The sequence below is a fragment of the Odocoileus virginianus genome, chromosome 9 (genome assembly GCF_023699985.2).
Source record: "Odocoileus virginianus isolate 20LAN1187 ecotype Illinois chromosome 9, Ovbor_1.2, whole genome shotgun sequence".
NCBI classification, from domain to species: Eukaryota; Metazoa; Chordata; class Mammalia; order Artiodactyla; family Cervidae; genus Odocoileus; species Odocoileus virginianus.
Window position 1 is genome coordinate 76999184 of NC_069682.1, and position 20217 is coordinate 77019400.

The following is a 20217-nucleotide window of genomic DNA, read 5'->3' on the forward strand; positions in this document are numbered from 1 at the left end:
TACTAGTTCCCTTCTTACTGCTTTTCTTTTCTCTCCATGTGTAGAAGATTTTTTTCTTTTATCTTGCACAACAGTGAATTTATTTGCTCTTTTATTGTTATCCTAAAGTTAGGTTTTCTTATCATTTGTTCTCAAAATGAATAATTCTCCTCTAAGTCCCTAAGGAAGTGAATTCATGCATGTTCTACTTGTAGTGAGTTTCTTTTACTCCTTGAAATTTAATTTTTCTCTTCTGGTTTTTTTACTCACAGGTAATCTTTCTTTTACTATGCCTCCCCTAAGAGTCAAATTGATGACTTTTAAAAAATGATTTTTTCATTTCTCTGATAAATTCATGAGGCAACATTAGGACTTGAAGTTACAATTGTGATATTCTCATCAATATCTTCTCTCAGGACTTTTCTGCAAGTAATGACTTCTGCAGACCGTTACAGAGTTGGCCTATTTTTCTCTCCTCCTAGCACTCCTTACAGAGAAGGCAGTGGCACCCCACTCCAATACTCTTGCCTGGAAAACCCCATGGACGGAGGAGCCTGGTGGGCTGCAGTCCATGGGGTCACTAAGAGTCGGACACGACTGAGCGACTTCTCTTTCAATTTTCACTTTCATTCATTGGAGAAGGAAATGGCAGCCCACTCCAGTGTTCTTGCCTGGAGAATCCCAGGGACGGGGGAGCCTGGTGGGCTGCCGTCTATGGGGTTGCACAGAGTCGGACACGATTGAAGTGACTTAGCAGCAGCAGCAGCACTCCTTAATTTATATTGCTAAAATACATATAACAACATGTTTAACAAACATAAATGGCTTTTGTTAAAAAATTGAAAATATCCCCTTTCCTGTATAATTGTTTAAACTTATGTTACCAATCAGCTTGTAATGGCTGAGTAAACAGTGAGCTTGATTTTGGAGGCTTCCTGGGAGATTGCAGCTTTATTTCCAGTTTTGCTCTGATTTGTGCGATGACTAGTGAGCACAGTTGTTCGGCCTGGCTCTCTCTTATACACAGATACTCATTCGTTCGTTCATTGAGTACTGAGTACCTAGTATATGCCAGGTGCTGGACTATCTTGCCTGGTGACTTAGACAGTAAGTCTGTCTGCAATGCAGGAAACCTGGGTTCCGTCCCTGGGTCAGGAAGATTCCCCTGGAGAATGGAATTGCTACCCACTCCAGAATTCTTGCTTGGAAAATTCCATGAACAGAGGAGCCTGGTGGGCTACAGTTCATGGGGTCACAAAGAGTCAAACGCACTGGACAAGCTGGACAGAAGCAGTTAACTAGAGTGATCTTGTTTCCCCCCCCCCAACCACCCCATAGGGGTTAATAGTTTATTTAGGGGAACAGTCTTAAACCAATACATAATCTATATAGCTGAACACACTGATTTTCCACTCAAGGGTGATGCAAGTCCTTTACCCTGGATTGCCATCCATTTTCTTATTTCTCATAAATAATAGTAATTATTCCCACCACTTATTGAGAGGTTACAACTTGCCAGGGACTTGTCTTTTAATTGCATTAGCTCATCTGGTCCCCCAGACACCCACTGATGGACTATCATTATGTGCAGTCCACATGGGGAAACCGCGACCCAGAATGGCTGTCATCGCCCGAGCAAACGAGCTGCAGTCAGTCCGGGGGTCTGACCCCTGCCCCGCCGCTCTGCTGGAGCCGGCGTCGGTTCACACGCTCTTCCCCCTGCTTCCAGGTAAAGGACCACTTCTTGTGTCTGATGACAGAGACCTTTTCCCTGCAATCAACTCAAAGATCATTTTGTTTTACCTTTGCCCAAACCGTTAATTTGAATTTTGGATAATTCTTCACTGGCTAATCATTTATTTATTTATTTTGTTCCTTTTTTATTTTGTGTTGGGGTATGGCCAACCAACATGCTGTGATAGTTTCGGGTTAAGGGTGAAGGGACTGCAGTCATACTTGTACATGTATCTATTTCCAAACTGCCCTCCCAGCCAGGCTGTCACAGAACCCTGAGCAGATGTGTGCTCTCTGCAGGTCCTGCTGGTCATCCGTTTTAAATACAGGCGTGTCTGTGCGGATCGCACACTCACCAGCTCTCCTTTCCCCACACTTCCCCTTGGCAACCATAAATTGATTCTGTACTTTTTAAACAATCAATCAGCATATGTGCTGGTGCTGAGTAGCTTTCGTGATATCCATGCCTGGCTGTGACTCACTTACTCACTGGCTCAGGACGGTATATAACTCAACACGGGTCAGTCAGAGGGTGACAGTAGCCATCCTGCATTTTCCCTGGGAGATTCTGAGAAAGAGATGTTCTCTTTCAACCACAGTTTCCACACTGGGATGATTTAAGCCTGAAACTGACTTCCTGACCTCATGTAAGATGTCTCGTACAGGATGATCTGTGATGCCCTCTTAGAAAGGAGCTGCAGAGAGAGGTGGCTGGGATTAGAAGAGACCAAGAAGTCATCACCAGCTGACTTGCAGCATGGGTGCATCTACAGCCTCACTGCAGACGCTCGTTAGGAACAAACTGACTCTCACCACTTAGCTAGCACTTCTTGGCTCGAGAGCATAGGCAATCCCACAGGGCAGGAAAACCATTTCTGTATGAACGCAGAGACAGCCAGCCTGGGCCTGGGGGAGATCTGGCTCCTTGCAAGCTGTGTTAGCGGTAATAAAGAGACAAAGGAAATGGGAGACACAAGAGGAGGCCTGTGATTGACACCAGTTCCCCCCCCAGTTTTCCAGGGCCCCCACAAGTGATGCATAGATATGTGTAGCAATGAGGGTCTGTCACACTGTGTCAAAGGAAATGTCATCTGCAACTGAGTGTGGAAAGTTGTAAAGCTAAGGAAAACACACTTGGGATGCAATATCCATATCCAGGGTGGCATTAAATCAAAGCATATTAGAGGAGTCTTCGCAGAAGAGAGGCCAGTCTGAGCGATGACAGTTTCTCTGGGTTCCCAACCAGGCACAAAACAGAGGAAATTCATATCAGCTTTGGGGAGAATTCATCTGTTGATTCAAAAGCAACTGCCAAGCTGTCTTTGGAACATGACAGCTGGAAGAAATTGCCTTCTCAAATCCGTGTTTCAAATGCAGGCACTCAAACTGGATTGGTTAAAAAGGTAAGGAGGGTAAAGGACATGAAGATGTAGAGACCCGTGAAATGAGAGGCAGGCGGTGAGAGGAGATGTGATGACGAAAACTAAGTGAACTTCAAGTGGCTCCGCAAGGCACCTCTGCAGGTTTCAGATTAGCCCCCTGTCATAAGTCACTTTCTTACAGGATGCAGTTCACCCCTATATCAGCTCTGATAGGTTTATACTTGATTCAAAGCTATGTTCTTAAACTGGATTATTACTTTTATTTCTTAAAGCATTGGCTCAACTCAGGAAAAGGTAGATGCTCTCTAGTATTCAGACACTTGACATTGATAGTTTTCTGTTTTTTTTTTTGTTTTTTTTTTTTGCCAGTATCACTCTGGAATTTACATGAAAATGTGCCAGTTTTCGCTTTAAAATCAGTGCTCCCAAGAGCGCCGGGATGGGGGATGGCCGCGGTGGCCTGTGGGCTCTGGTGCTGCCCTGCGAGACCTGGCTCGGTGGTGAGAGCACCCACCTGCCAGGGTGGAGAAGAGGCTCTGATTTGACCCCTGGGTTAGGACGACCCGCGGAGAAGGAAATGGCAACCTGCTCCAGCGTTCTTGCCTGGAGAATCTCATGGCAGAGGGGCCTGGCAGGCCACAGTCTATGGGGTTGCAGAGAGTCGGACACGACTAAAACAAAAGCAAAAAAGAGCTCCATGCAGAGCGCTGCAACCTGGATTATAGTCGTAAGGTAAACAATTTCTTAAAAGTTTGTTTCTAAAGCGTTGTGCCTTTAGCAGGTATAGAACAGCCTCCAGGGTTGGTTATTCCCATGCCCTGCGCTGCTTTCCTGGTGTTTACTCAGCTGCACTCCTGTCTCTAATGTTCTTCCTCAGCCTGGATTATCCCAGGGGAGCAGAATGGCCGGAACATTACTGCAACTCATAACCACATACCTTCGTCATCATCAAAAGAGAAGAAGACTCCTCTCACAGCTTTGCAAAGTGGTCACACTTTGTTTTTAGAATCCATTCAGTAAATCTGTTTTAACGTGTCTTTGGCCCACATTAGGGCAAATGCCCCTTCCTGGCCTGTGGTTTTGGGAGGGTTATGTAATAACTTGCTTATGCCTGGGATCTAGAACTATTGGAATATGGAAGGGCGAATTGGAATTCCTGCTGTTCTAATCAAACCAATCTGCAAAGTTTTCAAAGGGATGCCTCCAAAGCATGTGGCTCCTTCATGGGAGGTACTGACTTAGTTTCCTATTCCTGACGTAACGATTACCACAAGATCGGCATCTTAAAATAACACGTATAGTAAATAACGTTAATAATCTCACAGGCCTGCAAGTTGGATGCCTGGGCCAGCACAGCTCAGCTGGTGCTCTGATAGTCTCACAAGGTCAAAGTCAAGGTGTAGACAGCTGTGTTATCTTGTCTGGAGCTCTGGGATGAATCTACTTCCAATCTTGTTCAATTTGCTGGCAGACTTCAGTTACCCATAGTTATGGAGCTGAGATTTCTGTTTTCTCGCTGATGTCAGCCAGTACTTATTCTCAGCTTTGAGAGGCTGCCTGTATTCCTTGGCTCCTGGCTCCTGTTTCCTGTCTGCAAAGCCAGAGCCAAGGTCAAATCTTGATTTGCTTGAATCTCTTTAAACGGAAATTTCTGTAGAGAACAGAAATACCTGCTTATTTGCAATGCACTGATGCATATGTGCAAATAGATTGTTTATTCTCAGAGAAGAACTAACAAGAAGTTTATATACACATTAGCTGTCATCACATATATATTCAACTTTCACATTGCTCATGGGATTCTCAAGGAAATTGCCCCAAAAGAGAAGCAGAGAGTTAGCGCTAGTAGCAACAACCAAACCCGGGTCTACTGCATTGCAGGCAGATTCTTTACTGTCCTAGCGACCAGAGAAGTCCCACAAACAACAAAGTAAATGTTAATACTAACATTTTGCTTCTCTTGGTTAAAGAGAGAAAGTACCCCTACTTGTCACAGAAATGGATAACATCCTTGATGAATTCCTACACTTTGATTTATAACTATCTTATTATAGTTATAGGTGAGGGCTTCCCTGGTAGCTCAGATGGTAAAGAATCTGCATGCAATGCAGGAGACCTGGGTTCCATCCCTGGGTTGAGAAGATCCCCTAGAAGAAGGCATGGCAACGCACTCCAGTATTCTTGCCTGGAGAATCCCCATGGACAAGGAACCTGGGGGGCTACAGTCCATGGGTCGCAAAAAGAGTTGAACATGACTTAGTGATTAAACAACAAGTTCAGTTCTGTATACTGGGGAATTCGTTTACATGCTCACAGCAGACGATTCTCCTCCCTGCTCTGCCAAAAGTGAAAAATAACCATAGTGGACTAAACAGCATAGATATTTTTTTTTCCTCTAAAAGACATTTAGAGATGGTATGACAGGCTGGCATGGTGTTCTGCCACTGTGCTGGTCAGGATTCTCCAGAGAAACAGAACCAATAGGAAATACAGGCATTAGCTCAAGTGGTTATGGGGGTTGAGAGGTCCATGATCTGCCGTTTGCAAGTTGAAGAAATAGAGCCAATAATATAATTCAGTACAAGTCTAAAAGTCTTGTAAATAATGTTTAGTAAATGTTTTTTGCATCACCAATAATAACTCAGTGTTTCTGTCAAGAGAAAATGACAATTACTGCATCTACTGTGTGGCAGGTACTTTTCTAAACTGTTTATATGAATAAACTCAATAAATGTAAAGATGTTGTCCCATATTACAGAGTTGGGTGTTGTGGAGATAATAACTTTCCCACATTCACACAGTGATTTCAAGGGGAAAACAAGGCCAGAGTCAGAGGATTTCTGAGGTGCACAGCTCACACTGCTGCCCATCGAGTAGCACCGCGAAATAAGCATAATTTATCTGTGGGTTTTTAAAGTAATATGCATAAATTTCTAGACTTGAAGGTAGATTGTACTAAAGAGAAGGACCAGCATTTATTTTCTTAATTTCTCACACACATGTTTTTGTGGATGGTGATGTTGATGGGTATTTTGTCCTCCTTATTGTTTAAATATATAAATGAGTAATTTGAATATATTTTTAGGGGCTTCTCATATTGAAAGGATTACTAAAGGCCAAACTTTGAGGAGCACTTCTAAAGTAAAATGTTCCATTCATTTATTTCTTCCAGTGTAGGCAGTAGACATCTATATTTTGGTTAATGTAATGAATTCAGTGCCAACAGCTTATTGGCATTTTGCTTGCTGTTTTTAACCTGTTCAGTTTAGGAGCCCTTATAGTATATTTTCTTCTAGAAAAGGATCTATAAATAATTCGGGATTTTGATATTTAGAGAATCTATGGTCATTTATTCTGGGGAAAAATGTTATGTTATTGATATTTTGCACATCTATGCATAACATAAAGAGATGAAGACCTGTACTTTTCTGGGAAATTGGAGATTCGTAAGTATTTTGAACAGTGTGGAGCCTGTCCAAGCCTACCTATTGCCACCTGCATATATATCCATACCTTATCAAGAGGCACCAGATGTGGTATAAACGTGTTGTACTCCAAACTCTATATATGTAACTATATAAAAGTTTCTTTGGTTGGGCCAGGTCTTGGTTGCAGCATGTGTGATCTAGTTCGCTGACCAGGGATCAAACCCAGGCCCCCTGCGTTGAGAGCACCGAGTCTTAGTCACTGCACCAACAGGGAGGTCCCTCCATATAAATTTACAGTAGAATAATGGAACAAGTGCTGACTTGGAATATAGTGCAGCATCACCTTGGCTTTTCAAATTATCATTGAGTAAAAATTCAATAGGTGTACACAGAGAATTACAGAAAAACAAGATCAATTGCTGACATCTTGTCACTTTATCTCTTAAATTTTTTTCTGTAGTGACATAAATTGCAATGATAAGAAATGCATTTTAATAGTCTTTTTAATCTTTGCACATTTGATGTGCCTAAAGATTAATTCATTTACAGTGCCTTTTCTTCTTCTTAATTTCATTCTCTCTCTCTCATCAGTGTTAGACTTATTATATTTCCTTCTCTTTTCTGGGCAGTTATTTTTCTTTGTCATTTTTGTTTTGGAAACTATAACATGTAATCACAAGTTTCAATTGCTGAGGAAAAGAAGTTGATACTTTTAGTGATTTCTATTGTTTGAAGAAAATTAATTAACTAGATAAATTATAAATAGCAGTGTATGATTGTATGATCCTTTTTGAATTCATCAGAGAAATATATGTATGGTTCATAACAGGGATAGAAGCTGCAAAGATAATTCATCACACTTAAAGTGCAAAGTCACAATACTCACCGCCTTCCATTTTAAGTGAAGTGTGAAAGTCACTCAGTCGTGTCCTACTCTTTGTGACCTCATGGACTTTAGCCTGCCAGGCTCCTCTGTCCATAGAATTCTCCAGACAAGAATACTGGAATGAGTTGTCCTTCCCTTCTCCAGGGCATCTTACCAACCCAGGGATCAAACCCAGATCTCCCACATTGCAGGCGGATTCTTTACGATGTGAGCCACCGAGAAAGCTCTATATTAAGTGGCTTCTAAATGACCGGTGGCCATTTATTTGACAGAAGTGCATTGATTGGATACAGATGTCTACTGTCCTGTTAATGGGTAAGCATAGTGATGTTATTGATACCATCAAATGTCATCTGTGTCAGTGTACATGATTTGCAAAAGTATTCTTTCTTGATACAAACATACCTCAGATAAGTTAAGGAAATGGACATTGGCTTCAGACATTCAGGGTTTTCTTCACCATACACTTGATGTCCGTAATCTTGGGCAGTTTATTTGCCTGTGCTTTAGTATGCCAATCATTAACCTCAGAATAATTACTCCTTCTTCTTAAGGAAACTATGACTATGAATGTAAGATATATTTTAGTATAGGTATATGATGATTATATATTGAAGAATCATTTATTGAACAAATGCTAAGTTTCAAGTTTTGTCTCAATATTTTATAGTGTGTATGCATTTTCTAACATATATTCCAGTCTGTAAGATTTTTTAAAATAAGAACTGGATAATACCAAACTATATACTAAGTCTACAATTAAATTGCCTAATGTTTTTCCTCTACTTATTTATTTAAATGAGTAATTATCAGTGAATTTCAGCTTAAACAGCCTGATCAGTTAAACAAATTAATAATCAAAATGATAGAAAATGAACAAAAGCATGAACTTCATGAAAATGACAACCCTGAAAAACAAACAAACCCTGTTTCTCTAGAGAACCAAACAGAGAACACCAGAAAAAGCCACTGGCCCTTCCTCTTAAGACTGCACAGATTTGCTTAAGAGCTATGCCTACCCTTTAAGAGAGGTGACACTTGACATTTTCCCAGGTTATAAGTAATTTGGGTAATAAAGCTGTAGGGAAATTGAATTTGTCAGCATGTTAAATGAATTTGTCTCTCTGAATGTAATAAACTATGTTGGTGGAATGGATGATAATCTCAGGCATATTTTTCTAATTTATCAGAAAGTTATTAAAACACTTAAAAAAAAACTTTTATTTACTTCTTCTGTTTGTTACCAAGTGTCAAATTTAAAACTTTACATAAAATCAAACATATCTTTGAATCTTTTCCTAAGTCTCAGGGTTATGGAGTAAGAGTATGTCATAGCCATTTCCACTTAAATGTGTTGTTTTGCTATGGATGTATTCAAACTCTCCTGCCATTTGTGTTTTGATATATTTCTACTTGATATACTATGATATATCTTGTTAAATGATATGTTTTGTGTAAGTTGCAAGTTTAATTCACTTTTGGAGTTAAGATCCTTGGTCTGATTTTTGAAATGAGGTGCCTATTTGCAAACACTTCTATTTTTGCCTTAACACTAGTAGAAAATGCAAGTAACATAAGTTCCGTGGGAAGACTAGCAAGCATACTCATTGAGTGCCAGACATATTTAAAGTGTTTTACATCAATGAATTTGTTTAATCCTTACAACAATCCTAGGTAATAAGCAATTATTATCATTCCCCTTTTAATAATAGATGAGCAAATTGATGCCCAGAGGAGTTAAGTAACTTGCCTAAGGTTACACACTCAGAAGGTTTCAGAGTTAGAATTCAAATTCAAAACTTTGGCACCAGAATAGGACATTTTACCCCTAAGACATGTTCACCCTTAACTCACATATCCACCATATATGTAGCATGAAGGACTTGAGTTGTAGCTGTAGTGTATTATATTTATTTTTTTAAATTTTATTTTTTAGTTTAAGGCTGGGTCTTTGTTGCTGGGAGGGCTTTTCTGTAGCTGCAGAGTAGGGGCCACTCTCCCACTACAATGTGTGGTGTGTTATTAAAAATAAATAAGTGGAGGCAAATATTGTAAGCTGTTAGAATGTTAATCTGGCAGAGGATAAATGGGTCCTTGATATGTTATTTTTTGTTAAGATCTACCGTTGGAAATGTTTCATAATGAAGATGTTGACAAGCTAAATTTCATACAGATGGGGCGTCGTCTGTGATTAGTGAGGGCTTGAGCACAGTCAGTGTGGGGAGAGAGCAGTTTAGGCGAGGTGGCGTGTTCAGGCCTTCTCGGCCATGTTTTGTAAATATTAATGTAACTGCTGGGGTCACATGGCGCTGAGCATGTGCTCCCGAGGTCCCTGCGTGGCCAGGGGCTCCTTTGTGCGGTAGCCCTCCACGAGCTCCACCTGAAAGGCGGCAGCCTCCCCGCTGCGCCCGGGCGGGGTCCGTGGGGTCGGCCGGAGCGGAGAGGACGCGGCGAGGCTGCCGCCCCAGCCGGGAGGGGAGACAGCACACGGCTCCGGCGGCCCCTCCAGCCCCGAGCGCCGTGCCCGCCCCAGGTTCAGGGACAGTGCGGTCAGTGAGGACAGTGTGGCCAGCGAGATGGCGCCAGCAGGGAGAACGGTGGTGCGAGTGGCGCAGTCGGCGGGACGGGCCCCTCAGGCTCCACAGAGGAAGGGGCGGGAGCCAGTAGGACGAGGCCCCACAGAAGAGGCGGGAGCCCAACGGGACGAGGTGCCCGAGGCCCCTCAGAAGAGGCGGGAGCCCAGTGGGACGAGGCCCCCGAGGCCCCTCAGAAGAGGCGGGAGCCCAGTGGGACGAGGCCCCGAGGCCCCTCAGAAGAGGCGGGAGCCCAGCGGGACGAGGTGCCCGAGGCCCCTCAGAAGAGGCGGGAGCCCAGTGGGACGAGGCCCCCGAGGCCCCTCAGAAGAGGCGGGAGCCCAACGGGACGAGGTGCCCGAGGCCCCTCAGAAGAGGCGGGAGCCCAGTGGGACGAGGCCCCCGAGGCCCCTCAGAAGAGGCGGGAGCCCAGTGGGACGAGGCCCCGAGGCCCCTCAGAAGAGGCGGGAGCCCAGCGGGACGAGGCCCCGAGGCCCCTCAGAAGAGGCGGGAGCCCAGCGGGACGAGGCCCCCGAGGCCCCTCAGAAGAAGCCGGAGCCCAGCGGGACGAGGCCCCGAGGCCCCTCAGAAGAGGCGGGAGCCCAGCGGGACGAGGCCCCGAGGCCCCTCAGAAGAGGCGGGAGCCCAGCGGGACGAGGCCCCCGAGGCCCCTCAGAAGAAGCCGGAGCCCAGCGGGACGAGGCCCCGAGGCCCCTCAGAAGAGGCGGGAGCCCAGCAGGACGAGGCCCCGAGGCCCCACAGAAGAGGCGGGAGCCCAGCGGGACGAGGCCCCGAGGCCCCTCAGAAGAGGCGGGAGCCCAGCGGGACGAGGCCCCGAGGCCCCACAGAAGAGGCGGGAGCCCAGCGGGACGAGGCCCCGAGGCCCCTCAGAAGAGGCGGGAGCCCAGCAGGACGAGGCCCCGAGGCCCCACAGAAGAGGCGGGAGCCCAGCGGGACGAGGCCCCCGAGGCCCCTCAGAAGAGGCAGGAGCCCAGCAGGACGAGGCCCCGAGGCCCCACAGAAGAGGCGGGAGCCCAGCAGGACGAGGCCCCGAGGCCCCTCAGAAGAGGCGGGAGCCCAGTGGGACGAGGCCCCGAGGCCCCTCAGAAGAGGCGGGAGCCCAGCGGGACGAGGCCCCCGAGGCCCCTCAGAAGAGGCGGGAGCCCAGCGGGACGAGGCCCCGAGGCCCCACAGAAGAGGCGGGAGCCCAGCGGGACGAGGCCCCCGAGGCTCCACAGAAGACGCGGGAGCCCCACGGGACGAGGCCCCGAGGCCCCACAGAAGAGGCGGGAGCCCAGCGGGACGAGGCCCCGAGGCCCCTCAGAAGAGGCGGGAGCCCAGCAGGACGAGGCCCCGAGGCCCCTCAGAAGAGGCGGGAGCCCAGCGGGACGAGGCCCCGAGGCCCCTCAGAAGAGGCGAGAGCCCGGAAGGACGAGGCCCCGAGGCCCCTCAGAAGAGGCGGGAGCCCAGCGGGACGAGGCCCCGAGGCCCCTCAGAAGAGGCGGGAGCCCAGCGGGACGAGGCCCCGAGGCCCCTCAGAAGAGGCGGGAGCCCAGCGGGACGAGGCCCCGAGGCCCCTCAGAAGAGGCGGGAGCCCAGCGGGACGAGGCCCCGAGGCCCCTCAGAAGAGGCGGGAGCCCAGCGGGACGAGGCCCCGAGGCCCCACAGAAGAGGCGGGAGCCCAGCGGGACGAGGCCCCGAGGCCCCTCAGAAGAGGCGGGAGCCCAGCGGGACGAGGCCCCGAGGCCCTCTGGATGGAGGAAGCGGTGGCTCCAGAGAAGCCTTGGCGCCGCGGCTGCGATGCTGTCAGCGTGGCGGGTGGGCCCTCACCGCTGCCCTGAAAGGCGTTGGGGGGCCAGGACGGCCGCGGGCGTCCTGCTGCTCCCCGAGGCCAGTGACGGCCCAGGGTCTGGGCGCTGCCCTGTGGGTGCCGACACTCGGGTGCGGATACGCGGAGGAGCTCAACAGCGCCCGGCCTGAGGAGCGCCCGGCCTGAGGAGCGCCCGGCCTGAGGAGCGCCCGGCCTGAGGAGCGCCCGGCCTGAGGAGCCGCGTCTCCCAAGGCGACGTGCGCGTGGGGACGGCGCTTCCGCCCGGCGAAGGCCGCTTACAGCAGGGAGTGAGGGGGCCACCTTAGGGCCGGGTGTGGCGAGTCCACGGCGCGCCGAGCGTACACTCGGGCCGAGTGGGTCGCCGTGGGGTAGCAGTTTTGCAAGAGCAAGGGGAGATGCCTTTTGCAAGGACACGGGGCGGGCCCGGCGCCTGGGGGTTTGCGGGTCCTTTCTGAGAGAAGGAAAGGGGCAGCTTGCGAGGCAGCATTCGGAGGATGTAAGACCCCGAGGGGCGCCCCAGCTGGCAGGGTGCCGTCTGGGGTGAAAGTCACCCAGCCGCGTGCGGCTCTTTGTGACTCCACGGACTGTGGCCCGCCAGGCTCCTCTGCGTATGGGGGTTCTCCAGGTAAGGATACTGGAGTGGGCTGCCTTTCGCTTCTCCGGGGGATCTTCCGGAAAGGGATCGAACCCGCGTCTCCCGCGTCTCCCGCAGATCATTTACCGCTGAGCCACCAGGTAAGCCCCGAATTGAAGCTCCACTCTGCTGATGAGAAGGCACCGTTTGCAGATCTGCTCCTTCACACCGGGTCCACCCGCATCTCAGAAGAGAGAAATAATACTTCTCATGTTAATGCCCTAGGAAGAGGCAAATAACGCCCAGGAGGTTTTCTAGGAAAACCCTGACAAAAATAAGTTCTTTAGATGCTGTTTCCTCCCCCTTGAGTAGCTAAAATAAAAGTAGTTTTGAAAAATAAGTGAAGTTGACAGTAATATGAAAACATGAAAGTTTGTCTTTTGGCATGAAACAGACTGTTGAATCTGGTAGCTTTTTTCCTTTTTAATGTAAGATTATACTGTAAGAACATGAGTTACCTGCTCTAGAGATTTAGTTGTATGTGCTATTAAGCTGGATTTATTGTGACCTTAGCTGACAAAATAAACAGTTCTGTTGTGAATAAGCTTTAACAAAATGGAAACTGAAAATGCATTAAGTGAATAAGTTTTTTAAGAATTACAAATTCAAGCTTCTGAAGAGGACTTAATACTCGGAGTTTTAAAACAGCAACAACCATTTCAAATGTGTTCAACAAATACTTCAGGATCACACCGTCTTTATAACATCTCTCTTGTCTGTATTTACGTTTACTTCTGCTCTTTACAAACTAAGAAAATGTTAGACTTTTTCCCTTAATGCCCAAGCTTTACCACTTACTTATTGGATTGACTTTAACCAATTTTTAATATCTTTTAGTCTTTTCTTAATGTCTTAGATGATCGTATTGTGCTGTAAAATCTAAAGGCAGGTTTAGTGCTAAACTTCTATGATTCTGGATGTTTTTGGACAATGAAAGAAATTTTTTTTCCAGCTAGTCATGCTGCGCTGTTGTTCAGTGGCCAAGTCATGTCTGACTCTCTGCGACCCTATGGACTGTACCATGCCAGGCTTCCTTGTCCCTCACCATCTCCCAAAGTTTACCCAAGTTCATGTCTGTTGAATCGGTGATGCCATCCAACCGTCTCATCCCCTGTTGCCCTTTTTTGCCTTCTGCCTCCAGTCGTTCGCAGCATCCGGGTCTTTTCCATTGAGTTAGTTCTTCACATCAGGTCGTCAAAGTAGTAAAGCTTCAGCATCAGTCCTTCCAATGAGTATTTAGGGTTGATTTCCCTTAAGATTGACTGGTTGGATCTCCTTGCAGTGCAAGGGACTCTCAAGAGTCTTCTCTAACACCATAGTTTAAAAGCGTCAATTCTTCAGCGTTCTGCCTTCTTTATGGCCCAACTCTCACATCTGTACGTGACTACTAGAAAGACCATAGCCTTGACTAGACTGACCTTTGTCAGTGAAGTGATGTCTTTGTTTTTTAATACACTGCTATGTTGTAGTTATCACAGAATTAGCCAAAGCCACTTCTGTCTTTAAGGAGAAACCATTCTCCCTGTGGAGTGAATATCTATTGAGTTATTATTAAGTTTTATTTTTACCTGTTCAGCATCCACCCCCTACCCCAACTAATAACAAGATCCCAATTGATTTTCCATTGAGGAAGAATTATCTCTCACCTTTGATCTGTGTGACTTGATAAGTTGAATTGAGTACAGGAATTAGCTTTTGAATAGAAATTTATTTTTTCATTGTATTCCATTTGCCAGCCATGAGCCTCCTGTATTCGGTCAGTGGAACCTGTTTTGAGAATGTTGGTTGCAGCTGTCAGCAAGGCTTAAATACGTGTTCCACTGGCATTTAGGGGTTGTCTATGCTTGTGTTGTTAGAGCAGAGTTGAGAGCTGTTGCTGGTGTCAGATGTTTTCTTGCAAGCTTTAGTTATAAGAATCAAAGCATTCACTTTTGTTCACGCTACTTTGAGCTGTTTCTGTGACTCAAAACGGTGAGTTCAGACGCATTCACTTGTATACGCCTAAATGGTTGGAATCCGTGCAGACATAGGTGTTGTGGGAGGGCTACAGGTGACCGCCTCTCAGACCTCCAGTTGCTCAGCACAAGTCTCCTTGGGACGCACAGGTCTGCAGGGAAACTGGGAATCCTTCCTACTGACTCTGCTTCAAATCAGGCTTTCATCTTGTTCTGATTTCAGACTTAAAAGTCAAATATTTTGGGGGAAATGTGAATGTATTAGTTGGAGTTCTCCAGAGAAACAGGAAAAAAAGGGGGCTTCCCTGGTGGCTTAGTGGTGAAGAATTCACCTGCCAGTCTGGGAGGCGCAGGTTCGACCCCCGGGTGAAGAAGATCCCCTGGAGAAGGGAACGGCAGCCTCTCCATTTCCCTCTCTTGCTGGGAACTCCCGTGGACAGAGGAGTCTGGCGGGCTGCAGGCCATGGGGTTGCAAACGAGTTGGATGTGACTTAACAACTGAACAGCAACAACAACATACACGTGTACACATGATTGTGAAAGCTGCCCAAGTCCAGAGTCAGCAGGCTTGGCTGGAATGCTGGAGACCGAGGGAAGAGCTGATGCAGATAAAGTCAGAGGACAGTCTGTTGGCAGAATTTCCTCTTCCTTGTGAGAGTCAGTATTTTTCTTACGACCTTCAGCTGACTGGATGAGACCCACTCACATTATGGAGAGTAAGCTCCTTTACTCAAAGTCTGCTGATTGAAATGGTAATCTTATCCAAAAATACCTTCACAGAAATGTTTAAGGTAGTGTTTGACTGAATGTCTTGGTACTGTGACCTAGTCAAGTTGACACATAAAATTAACCATCACAGTAAATCAATTTTAAAATTTGGTATTTGATACAGGGAAGACAATATAAATAAATATGTATATAGATATAAATACTGTATGTACATATTGTGGTGGTGGTCAGTCACTCAGTTGTGTCCAACTCTTTGTGACCCCATGCACTGTAGCCCACCAGACTCCTCTGCCCATGGGATTTCCCAGTCATGGGTACTGGAGTAGGTCACCATTTCCTCCTCCAGGGGATCTTTCCAACCCAGGGGTTGAACCCACATCTCCTGCATTGGCAGGCAGGTTCTTTACCACTGAGTCACCAGGGAAGCCCATGTATATATATATATCGTGTGTATATGGAAGCCCATATATAGTGGATCTTTCTGGCCCAGGAATCAAACCAGGGTCTCCTGCATTGCTGGTGGATTCTTTACCAACTGAGCTTTCAGAGAAGCCCATATATATATGTATACATGCATACATACAGTTGACCCCCGAATAACACAATATACGGGTGACAACTGCCCGTCGAAAACCTACCTGTAACTTTATAGTCATCTCTTCACGCCTGTGGTTCCAAATCCATAGATTCAACCAAACTGAGGATCATGCAGTACTGCTGTAGTATTAATTTTTTATATAAGGAACCATGTATAAACTGCTGTTCAAGCCAGTGTTGTTCAGCTAGTGTACAGACACACAGACATACACATGTGTGTGCATGTATGTGTGCATTTTTATATAAATTAATACATATATAGTTTATTAATTGAAATGAATAATAATGAAACAATACCTGTGAATTCACTACTCAAACTAAGCACTATAATGCGATGGGTATTGGTCAGTCCACCTGTATTCTTCCCCACTCCTGTTCTCTTGCCTCGCTCCAAGTTTTGAATTTACTGCACTCTTATATTTAAAAAATATTTTCTGCTATTTCATGTAACTACTGCATATGCATATATCCTTAAATAACTCTTGTTTGTTTTTGAGCCTTCAAGAGTTGTGTTTGGTATGCAGTCATCTGTGACTTGCTTTTCTCTTCTTCATACTGTTTCTTAGATTCATCTCCATTGTCATGTGTAGCTGCAGTTCATTCATTTTCACTGGTGTATGAAATTTCACTGGGTTAATAGAACATAATACTATTTCTGCCAGTACGTTTTCAATGGACAGTGGAGTTGTTTATGCCTTTTTGTTTTATGGGAAATGCTGTTCAAAATGTGCTTATGCAGGTAAACTTCAGAGATTCTCTAGGGGAGGAGGTATCAAATCCCTGGATCAGAAACACTGACATTAGCATCACATGTGAGTTTGACTTAGAGTCTCTGGTGGTGGGTCTCAGCAGTCTAGGTTTTTAGATGATTCTGAAGCTCTGTCCAGTGTGAGGACCATGGACCTGGGTACACACTAGGAGTTAGTCTGATCACTCATGACTCAGTTTACTTTACTTGTTAAATATTTTTTCTCAGAATATCTCAGTTTTACCCCTCTTCACTTCCATGCTTTCATTTTTTATCTCCTTGGCTCAGAGCCTCTTGAAATAGTTTCTAAATAATTAATTTATTCCATCTTAATCTCTAAATCTTAATCACAAACTTGAGGGTTTCTATCTCTAGGATTAATTGATTTTCTTCTGTTTCTTTTCCCCTTTTACATCTGTTGGTTTAAATATTTCAGGTTTTATCTCATATTTATTTTAATTTCCAATTTTCATTCTGCTCTAATCTTCTTGAGCATCTATTATTTCTGTGTTTTTCATCTTCTTATATATTTTTCCCCCATATTCTTTTTTAATGTATTTCATTTTTACTCTTGGCAAGAAATGAGTCTAAAAATTTGTGAACTGAAGTGGTGACATTATAATGGCAAAATAATTTTGAGATTTTCTTAACCTAAGTTGCTTTAGCATCTACTTCTTCCTTCCCTCTTCTTACCTCCCCCAAATGAATTCCTATCCTAGTGAAGGAAATGCTTTAAAAAGTCATGGGTTAGGAGCTGTTGCAATATGAGAATTTCTCTCCTTTGAACCACATAGCTTACTGCCTAGTTAACTAATTAGCTCACGTTCATTCCCTTTGGATGAAATGCTCTGTTCAGCTCACATGACTTGGTTTGGAAAAAATGATAGAATGCCTACCGCCCACAATAGGCAGAGTAAGGGGGACTTTGGTCCTAGGAAGTTCACTCAGGTTATGTGTCAAATGCCTTGTGACATCAGAGACACTGCCCCCAGTGGGTAAAAAGATGCCTAGAGGGTTCAGCAGACAGTGCATTTTCAGAATCTGTGATAGCAGAAATCCTAGAATTTAGGATTCCAATGGGAAACATGAATTAAGGAACTGCTCAAACAAATTTTGTGGGCAAGAACTCTATTGGTATTTTTGATATAAGGGATAATAAATGACTGAGTTTGGTAATGATGGTTAGGAGTTCTACTTAAAATGAGTTTTGCTAAATACTAGAGCAGTACAGTATAGGGATTAAAAGCATGAACTCTGGAGGCAGGATCTCCTGACTGTCATGTTGGACAGGAGCAGCTAGCCATGAACCCTGCCAGGTGGGTGGCTTTGGGCAAATTGCTTAACATCTCTGTGTCTCAGTTTATTCATGAATGAAACTGAGATAATAGCATAATTGTTTAAAATGTAAAATGATTTAATGAATGTGAGATCCTTATGCTATGCATAATAAATATGCTATTATTGTTATAATTAGATAATTTACATTTCTGTAGATACATCATAAATAGCTCCTTGTAGTTCAGAAGCCATGACCTAGTCTTTGAAAAATCCTTATTTATAGCCAACACTTTATTTTAATATTATATATCTTACTTAATGGGAAAAGATATTGATTTCTCTGGGAAAAATGTTTTAAAATAATCCATTAAATATTAACTTAGATTTTTATTTATTTGAATACATTATGAAGAACTGCAGTTCTCCAGACATTATAGCTTAGACTTTACTAGTAAACAAAGAGCACGCACACACATACACACACTCAAATGTGCACAACTGCATTATGATTCAGTCTACTTGGTTTACAGTGTAAGCACTAACACAAAGAAACGTGTGAAGTCAGAGTCCAGACTTAATGTTTTAATGGATTTTCAGATAATGACCTTAAAATATTTTAATGAAGGATGTGTATCAAGCCAAGTCATACACATTTGTGTTAGGGAATAATTAGGTTCATGAATAAATAATTCAAAATAATGACTTATGAATTGATATGCATTGTAAACAAGCTGAAATTGTGGTCACCCTCCTAGAATTGACTTCCCTGGTTCAGGTGGTGAAACGTCTGCCTATAACGTGGGAGACCTGGGTTCAATCCCTGAGTTGGGAAGATCTCCTGGAGAAGGAAATGGCAACCCAGTCCAGTACTCTTGCCTGGAAAATCCCATGGACAGTGGAACCTGGTAGGCTATAGTCCATGGGGTTGCAAAGAGTTGGACACGACTGAGTGACTTCACTTTCACTTTCCTAGAATTGAAAATTAAGTGGTGGGCGCTTGCTCTAAGACCTGACTTTCTTGTGTTCAATAAAAACATGAAATTAAAATGCTTGTTACTTGAAAGAATAGCTATGACAAAGCTAGACAATGCATTAAAACACGGAGACATCATTTTGCTGACAAAGGTCTGTATAGTCAAAGCTATGGTTTTCCCAGTAGTCATGTACAGATGTGAGAGTTTGACCATAAAGAAAGCTGAGTGCCAAAGAATTGATGCTTTTGAACTGAGGTGCTAGAGAAGACTCTTGAGAGTCCCTTGGACTACAAGGTCAAACCAGTCAATCCTAAGGCAAATCAATCCTGAATATTCGTTGGAAGGACCGAAGCTGAAGCTCTAATACTTTAGCCACCTGATGCAAGAAGCTCATTAGAAAAGACCCTGATGCTGGGAAAGATTGAAGGTAGGAGAAGAAGGAGATAACAGAACATGAGATGGTTTGATGGCATCAGTGACTCAATGGACAAGAGTTTGAGCAAGCTCTGGGTGATAGTGAAGGACAGGGAAGGCTGGAGTGCTGCAGTCCATGGGGTCTCAAAGAGTCGACATGACTTAGCACCTCAGCAATAACAGCAACTTTTAAAAATAAATTTTTGGGAAAAATTTTGTCCATTTTTCTCAAAATTCTCTAGGTTCAACAAAAATTCTCAAGAAAAGTCAACAAATAGTTGGAGAAATAATCCATTTAAAGATAGTTATTTGAGCATGTGTAAGAATGGGGCAGAGATGGGATTAGAGTGACTTGACTGCAGTGAGCTACCATAAACAGTCCATTCTAGGGCCATGTGCCATCTGGATCTCAAAGACAAGAGGAAGATGCTTCACTTGAAGCAACTGTCATTTCTCACCACAGCTATTTTCCATGGGTTTCAAGGGCTAGAAAGGGAGATTGGAAAACTAGTCCATCTTTCATGCCAGCTGTGATCCGTTGGTGGTGCCTGCCTGGATGGTATTGAAAAGGAATCAGAAGTTTATTCTCAGGACAGAGTGCTACAGTCAATTAATTAATTCTGGCCTTGTGAATAGGGAGAGAGAAAAGGAGATTCAGCTCACTCATGTCAGCGTGGCCGTCTCAGGCTGGAGGCATTTATGGAAGAAAAATAATGATCCTTTGTTCAGCTCTGAAATAATCATGCCCATGGGCCTGGATAAATTTCCTCTGCTGTGTGTGTTGGTTCATATAATTGAAATACCAGACTTCTCAGTAGTTTTAAAAACTAGATAGCCTAAAACAAACAGCAATATGATCCTTGCTTCCCAGCTGTTGATAGGTAGATGGGCACAGCATGTGTCTGATTCATTTTTGTCTCTTTGCCAGCGCAGTGCCTGGCGCATAGTAAGTGCCCTTAATTTCTGGTGAATCATATATCCATCAACTATTTCTTACATGTATCAGATGCTGTATTTGGACTGGGAAGTGAACAGAGCAGAAATACTATGTACCTTAATAGAGCTTGTGCTTTTG

General features: G+C 44.7%; 1 protein-coding gene across 1 annotated transcript; it reads left to right on the top strand.

Annotated features, from left to right (window-relative positions):
- Nucleotides 1-1596: 1596 nt before the first annotated feature.
- On the top strand, nucleotides 1597-11962 carry LOC139036460 (collagen alpha-1(I) chain-like). The gene is made up of 3 exons (XM_070471831.1): nucleotides 1597-1708; nucleotides 3465-3595; nucleotides 9797-11962. Exons 1-3 carry the CDS (start codon nucleotides 1597-1599, stop codon nucleotides 11960-11962), a joined length of 2409 nt encoding a protein of 802 aa, XP_070327932.1.
- The last annotated feature ends 8255 nt before the right edge of the window (nucleotides 11963-20217 follow it).

Excerpts from the sequence above, each read along its gene's own strand:
- LOC139036460 (XM_070471831.1), top strand. The coding sequence starts at position 1,597 with ATGGCTGTCATCGCCCGAGCAAACGAGCTGCAGTCAGTCCGGGGGTCT. Across the intron at positions 1,709-3,464 it reads GCTCTTCCCCCTGCTTCCAG|TATCACTCTGGAATTTACAT; the intron begins GTAAAGGACCAC and ends TTTTTTTGCCAG. Across the intron at positions 3,596-9,796 it reads CTGCGAGACCTGGCTCGGTG|GCGGCAGCCTCCCCGCTGCG; the intron begins GTGAGAGCACCC and ends TCCACCTGAAAG.